Source organism: Salmo salar, chromosome 02 (assembly GCF_965601325.2).
Source record: "Salmo salar chromosome 02, fSalSal1, whole genome shotgun sequence".
NCBI lineage: Eukaryota > Metazoa > Chordata > Actinopteri > Salmoniformes > Salmonidae > Salmo > Salmo salar.
In genome coordinates this window covers 39563983-39570693 of record NC_138292.1, presented here as the reverse complement: position 1 = coordinate 39570693, position 6711 = coordinate 39563983, and the positions used below count along the sequence as shown (strand labels likewise).

At 40.1% G+C, this 6711-nt stretch overlaps 1 protein-coding gene across 1 annotated transcript; it reads right to left on the bottom strand.

Moving 5' to 3' along the window:
• Positions 1-579: 579 nt before the first annotated feature.
• On the bottom strand, positions 580-1537 carry LOC106584587 (hepcidin-1). Its single transcript, XM_014170044.3, has 3 exons — positions 1234-1537; positions 1059-1139; positions 580-824 (listed from the first exon to the last, which is right to left on the bottom strand). The coding sequence occupies exons 1-3, from the start codon at positions 1312-1314 to the stop codon at positions 726-728; spliced, it is 261 nt and encodes an 86-aa protein (XP_014025519.1). The 5' UTR covers positions 1315-1537; the 3' UTR covers positions 580-725.
• Positions 1538-6711: the final 5174 nt, after the last annotated feature.

The window sequence follows — 6711 nt, the reverse complement described above, 5'->3', positions numbered from 1 at the left end:
CCTTTCACCACAGATGCGGAAGTGTGACATCGGCGGATTTAGTAGATTGAGATGCATCCAAAAAACACATATCTCTAGCTTAAACTGACAGATTTTTATGATGATTTTTTTAATGCTAATTGGATTTCCGTTGGGGCTTGGACATCGACTCTAGGGGGTTTTAAACACTTATTGCACACAGAGTGAGTCCATGCAACTTATTATGTGACTTGTTAAGCACATTTTTACTACTGCATTTATTTAGGCTTGCCATAATAAAAGGGTTGAATGCTTATTACCTCAAGACATTTCAGCTTTTTTTTTTTTTATTAATTCGGAAAAATTTCTAAAAACATTATTCCACTTTGACATTATGGGGTATTGTGTAGGCCAGTGACACAAAATCTCAACTTAATCCATTTTAAATTCAAGCTGTAACACAACAAATGTGGAAAAAGTCAAGGGCACTGTAGATTCCATTCCCAGACCTCAGGGTAAACTACTACGTGGCTAATTTGAATAAGCTTCTGGCTGTCAGGCCTGAACATTTAGCCACAGGATACACATCTATAACACATTCATAATTCAGAAACAACCACGTTTGTTATTCAAAGAATGTGTTTATTTTTTTTAAAGTGTCACAATAAGAAGTGATTTTATAAATCATTATCATAGTCACAAAAACAACATCTCAGAAAGAAAACATTGCAAACATGTACAAACTAGAAAATGTTGCGGGCAGGTCCTTAGAATTTGCAGCAGAAGCCACAGCCAATGTTGTGACAGCAGTTGCAGCACAAACCGCACAGGGAGAGGTGGATCTGACGCTTGAACCTGAAAGGCTCCTGTGTCCCCGCCAAGAAAATAATATGAAAAAAGGAGGGAACAAGCAAGTAAGTATATCTCCACTTCACAACCACGTTGCACACTGCTCGCCCTGAAGCCCTCTAACGGCTCACAATCAAATGGTTAACAGCTAGCGCTACTGATCTAATTCTATTCCGAGGGTAAAACGCAACCACTAAAATGTTAATTTGCTAAAGGTAATTAGCGTAATTCATTCATTCAATTGAACGTACCGGCAGATGCATGGACTCGCCGCCCGGCTGTTGATGTTCCCCAACTGGACTGTCAAAGCTTCCAACCTCCTCCGTTCGCACCTGCAAAGACATTAGGCACAAATGAGTCATGACCAACCTCTAAAATCGATGCACACATGTTTGTAGTGGGTTGGTGTTGGAGAATTTGACATACCTCGGAGAAAGGAACAGCGGTGCTTTCAAGGATGAACATACATGCAATGACGAGTACCACTGCAACACTAAAGGCCTTCATTCTCGTTTTTTTTTAGGAAGTTTATAGCCTATTTAAAAGTCCTGTTGAAATCAGTTGAAATTGAAGTGACAGTTTATGAGGAAGATCAGAACTCTTCAATGTTCCCAAAAAGCGACGCTCTCCAACGCACAATTTTCAATGCACTAAGACGAGTCCAAAGTTGATTGATTGTTCTTTTGGTGTCAGCGGATGAGGGACTTCTCTGTCATGTGTTGAGACTGCGGTGCACTGGTATTTATACACACTTTGGCCACTATTGTGCAATCCTGCCCCCCGCCTCCTTTGGACAATGGAACGCAATCCCGTCACACATTACCTAATCCACTTTCCCGCTTTCATAAATGGAATTTGTACATCTAGGCCTATTGGTCTACATAGTGACATTTTATAGTTTGTCATTCCTTTAGGGTGGATAACTGAAAATTGCAATAGCCTACAGCAGGAGTCATGGACGAACAGTTACTGGAAGTGCATAGCTGGCTGCACAGCCCTTTGTCTGACCTGGGAAATCCCTCCCCTCCCTCCTTACAGTATCCATTCCTCTGTCCACTCCTCAGTATCCATACCCTTCCAATGGAATAATTAGCCCTCCTTTTGCAACGCTTTCATTTGATGTATAATATAGTGTAATGTGAGGAACCTGAAGTCTAACAGAATAAAATTCATTTGAAAGAAAAGGAACAGTAAAACAGTAGAAAATAAAAGAGGGGTGCAAATAGAGCACTTCATTCAGGGTGTTTCAAGTGTTATTAGAAATATTAGAATATGACAATAATATGTGACACGCATTCTGTCGTGTTTATCAGACCTAATAAAAAATACAATATTTCAAAAGGTCAGGTAGGCTATATAATAGCGATTCACACTTGAATTGTTTCGTAAAGGTATTTTTGAAGTTGAATAAAAATAAAAAATGCTATTTTAATGTGTAGGGTGGCACATTTAATATCCTGCTATGCTGCATCGCTGAGTGAACAAAACATTAAGAACACCTTCCTAATTCGTCGGGGAATGGACTCTACGAGATGTCGAAAGCATTCCACAGAGATCCTGGCCCATCTTGACGCCAATACTTCCCACAGTTGTGTCAAATTGGATGGATGTCGTTTGGGTGTTGAACCATTCTTGATACACACGGGAAACTGTTGAACATGAAATACCCAGCATCGTTGCAGTCCTTGAGACAACCCGTACCCCGTTCAAAGGAACTTTTTTGTCTTGCTCATTCACCCTCTGAATGGCACAAATTCACAGTTCATATCTCAATTGTTTTAAAGCTTAATAATCCTGTCTCCTCCCTTTCATCTACACTGATTGAAGTGGATTTAACAAGTGGTGACATCAAGAAGTGATCATAGCTTTGGAAAGAGCAGGTGTTCTTAATGCTTTGTACACTCAGTGTATATCACATTTCATGCACACAAAATTATATTGTAAATTGTAAGCCTCTGAATGGATCATTTGCATCTACAAAGTGTCTGTGATGAGTTGATAAGTGATTAATAGCCTAATAATAATTAATTGGACGTTCACTCAAGGGCTCAACTTGTTGGATATTATATCATTATACTATTAGGTTTTAATCCATTCACTAAGTATTTTATTGGCTGTGCCCAACTTGTCTCTTTAAAGGGATACTTCAGGAGTTTTACAATGAGGCCCTTTATCTACTTCAAACTGCACGCAGAGACTTACAAAGTTACAAGTTAATCTGACTCTGGGGAAGTAGATAAAGGGCCTTATTACCAAAATCCCAAAGTATTAAGTGAAATAACATGTTGTGGGGAACCCTGCGTCAGTCTGTCTCATATATAGATAACCCTTTGCCATCGCTTGTTGACTTTGGGTGACCAGAACATCAGTGTCAACAAAAATAACCACAAATGACTACCCATTGGAATCCACCCAGCTAGCTTAATTTGTTAAGTAGTATGTGAAAGCGGTGGAAAGGTAGGAGGTTTTTGCCAGTGTCACCAGTTGCCAGCACTATCTTTGTGAATCTTCTGGTCAAACAGAGCTTGGCTCCAGTGGGGTGGACACAGAGACACAGTCACCTAGACAGGCGCCAGTCCACCACTCGCTCCTCCTGGGCCGGGACATTGGCATTGTTTCCCCACTCTGTCATCATAATTACCTTTGTCTCCCCCTCCCCTGTCTCACCACCTCATATGCACTTTATTTGTTCTGGCACTTGAACCAAAATTTCCCCAAATGTCAGTTGAGAAAAATAATATTTACTACTGAAATAGCCAACCGCCCAAAAACCCAATTGTCAATTTCTTCCGACCCCCCACCTTCTCCAGACCAGCCAGAAAGCCTGTGGTCTTGCACGATTGCTGTGGCTAATTTGTTAATGTAGAACTGGGTCACTATTAGCTCATTATTGAGGGAAAAAAGTAAACAGTATGCTAATGAACTCTAGTAGCGTTTAGTATTCAAAGACCCTGCCCTGTACCTGACTATAGCAACTCTGTCCAATTAGTCCTCCTTTTGCTGTGACATTATCTGCCTCACGGGGCAGTGTTGAGCCCTGACTATTTTAGTGAAATGTACTAGCAAGCCAGACACAGTTAGTACAGGGGTTAGGATTTTTCCAGTGCAGATACTGTACTACTGCCAATCTTCTTGGGAAATTCCAGTCTCCTTTTAGCAGAGTAATATGGAAGAGGTTAAATGTTCAATTTAGAAATGGACCATCTTGGTTCCCTTGTCTTGCAGGACCTACCAGAGAAAAACTGAAATAACCACATAAGCAATGCAAATAACTTGTCTTGTAGGTCCCCCTGATCACATGACTTGTCCTTCTCGCCACTGATTGGCTGCTCAGTCTCTTGTTGTAAATAAGAAAAGACGTCTCCTGTAGTGCTTACTGTAGAGCCAGATGAGAGTCTGTGGAGAATAGTGGTACTGGGGGGAGTGTGAATCACTAAAGTTCTTCTGCCTTGCACTCTTGACAGGCTGAGTTCATAGACAATAACTGTTATTGAAATGCAATTTCTCTAAGGTAGAGAACATCTCAGCACATAAAGGAGAGACATTCAAGCCAAGTTTTCTAACTCTTGAGTCCAAAAGCGTATTGAGGACTGTGGAATTTGTTGGAGTCAGCCATGCATGTTATTTACTAGCCAGCAACTCTGCATTGTAATTACAAAGACCTCCCGTTCAAATTCTCCTCGATGAATTGAGGACAGTTGTGCTGTGTAATGCTATCCAAGGCATACAAGAATAAACATAGTAGAGGCAGCTAGTGAAAGAAAAGTGAATCTCAGGTATGATATGAAACGCACCCAGACCGTTTCAAACAAATAACCATATGAGGATTCATAGTTCTACTCATACATTATAGAATAACAAATATGTGACATAACTATTGACATACCATTACTATATTTATTACAATATTACTACGTTTATTACAATATTGAACTATTGTAGTTATATGCCTGGCATCCCGCTGGGCACAAACGTCAGTTCAACGTCTAGCTTTGATTTACATTCATAACGTGAAATAAAAATAAATAAAAAATCACCCTGTAATTGGATTTAGGTTAAAAGTTGAGTGAACAAATTCCCTTACGTTGATGACTTTTTGCGAAGCCAATCAGTTTTCCACGTTGATTCAACATCCACACATTATAAAAAAAGGAAAAAAAAGAAAGACATTTGTTTGGTAAAAACAGCACGATATTATATCTGTCACATCCTGACCAGTAAAAGAGGTTATTTGTTATTGTAGTTTGGTCAGGACGTGGCAGGGGTGTGTTTGTTTTGTGTTGTTGGGGTTTTTGGGTTGTGTTCTATGTTTTGTATTTCTATGTTCTATTTTCTATTTTTTCTATTTCTATGTCTAGTTTATTGTTTTGACCTTCAATTGGAGGCAGCTGTTCCTCGTTGCCTCTAATTGAAGGTTAGATTTAGTAGGGGTGTTTTTTTCTATGGGATTTGTGGGTAGTTGTTCCTTGTTTAGCTGTGTGCCTGACAGGACTGTTTTCGTTGTTCTTTTTGTTCGTGTGTTTTTTTTGTTTAGTTTCTTCAATAAAAGAAGATAATGAGCATACACATTCCCGCTGCGTTTTGGTCCAATTCATACAACGCCCGTGACAATGTCAGCCTTGGTGACATACTGAATAACTACAATGGTTAAATATCCCTTTCTAATGAGACCATGTTGAATCTTAACATGGTACCTATGTTTACATTTACATTTAAGTCATTTAGCAGACGCTCTTATCCAGAGCGACTTACATATGTTGACATTTTTAAGGCATATTATGTGGGTGTCCGATGTACCATAACTCAAATCCTGTACGGCTGCTAGTCTTTGAATAAGCCAGTTGTCTGCATTGGTCTGTTAGAGTACCATCCTAACAGTGGGGAAAGAAAGAGAAAGACTATGTCTCAATCTGAGGTACATGGGATCAAAGATCAACCACTTCAAACAGAGCAGGGGGAACACAGGCGCCTGGCTGGCTGTGTGTTTGACTGGCGGCTGTCAGACTGGCCCAAAAGACATGCACAGAGGGAGAGAGGGAGGGAGGAGTAGGGGAGGCGTGTGGAGGTGGTGAGATCGTGTGGCAGAGAAGGGGAAACATGAGATGCATCAGTATTAATAAGGATCATGGTGATTTTGCAGCAGCATCTGTCCATCTCTGAGTGTTGACTGAAGGACCGTGCAAATTTAAATAAATACAGGTATTCATAGCTATGATGAATTTACTGGTGATAAGATATTGGGGTTACTTGTTAAACTCATTGGATTGTTCATATAAAGATGTAAATAGAGAGAAAACACAACAAATGTGAAATGTCTAACATTAAGTGACTTTTGCGCGAAATATGTATTTTGTTTATGTGCAGTACATCTGACAATGTAAATAGTTGTATACTGACATGCTGTATGACTGATATACTGTCTGATCATTTATTAATGATTTCACCAAATAATAATTAAGAATAGTCACCCAAAAAATGATACTTCAATTTAAAAAATAAATAAATTCATCTTCTGGGGCCAGTGGAAAAAGGGGAAGGCAGCCGCCAGGAAAGATAAGGGAGAACCTGTTTGTTATCTGAGCGGAGGTCTTGATACTCTGTTTGGATGAAGATCCTGGTCATTCTGGGGTTAACTGTTACTGTGTTCTCTGAACCAGCTGGCGACAAAGTCTCGGAATATCTTAAAGTCGCCTGTATATGAGCCAGGGATGGGGAACAGTTTCCCGTCCTCTGTGGGTTTTGTATGTGTCACGGAGGCATGCATCTCTGCGAAGAGATACACTGTTATACAGTGTGCAACAACCCTTACACACCGCCAGGACACTGCTGTAGAGAATGTAACCAAAGTCCTCAACAACGGCCAGTCAGAGGGGTTGGGTTAAATGCGGAAGACACATTTCAGTT

Bases quoted from the DNA above. Each gene is read 5' to 3' on its own strand.
- LOC106584587 (XM_014170044.3), bottom strand. From the start codon at position 1,314: ATGAAGGCCTTTAGTGTTGCAGTGGTACTCGTCATTGCATGTATGTTC. The intron at 1,140-1,233 runs GTATGTCAAATT...ATGTCTTTGCAG, and splicing joins CCGCTGTTCCTTTCTCCGAG to GTGCGAACGGAGGAGGTTGG. The intron at 825-1,058 runs GTACGTTCAATT...GCGGGGACACAG, and splicing joins GCGAGTCCATGCATCTGCCG to GAGCCTTTCAGGTTCAAGCG.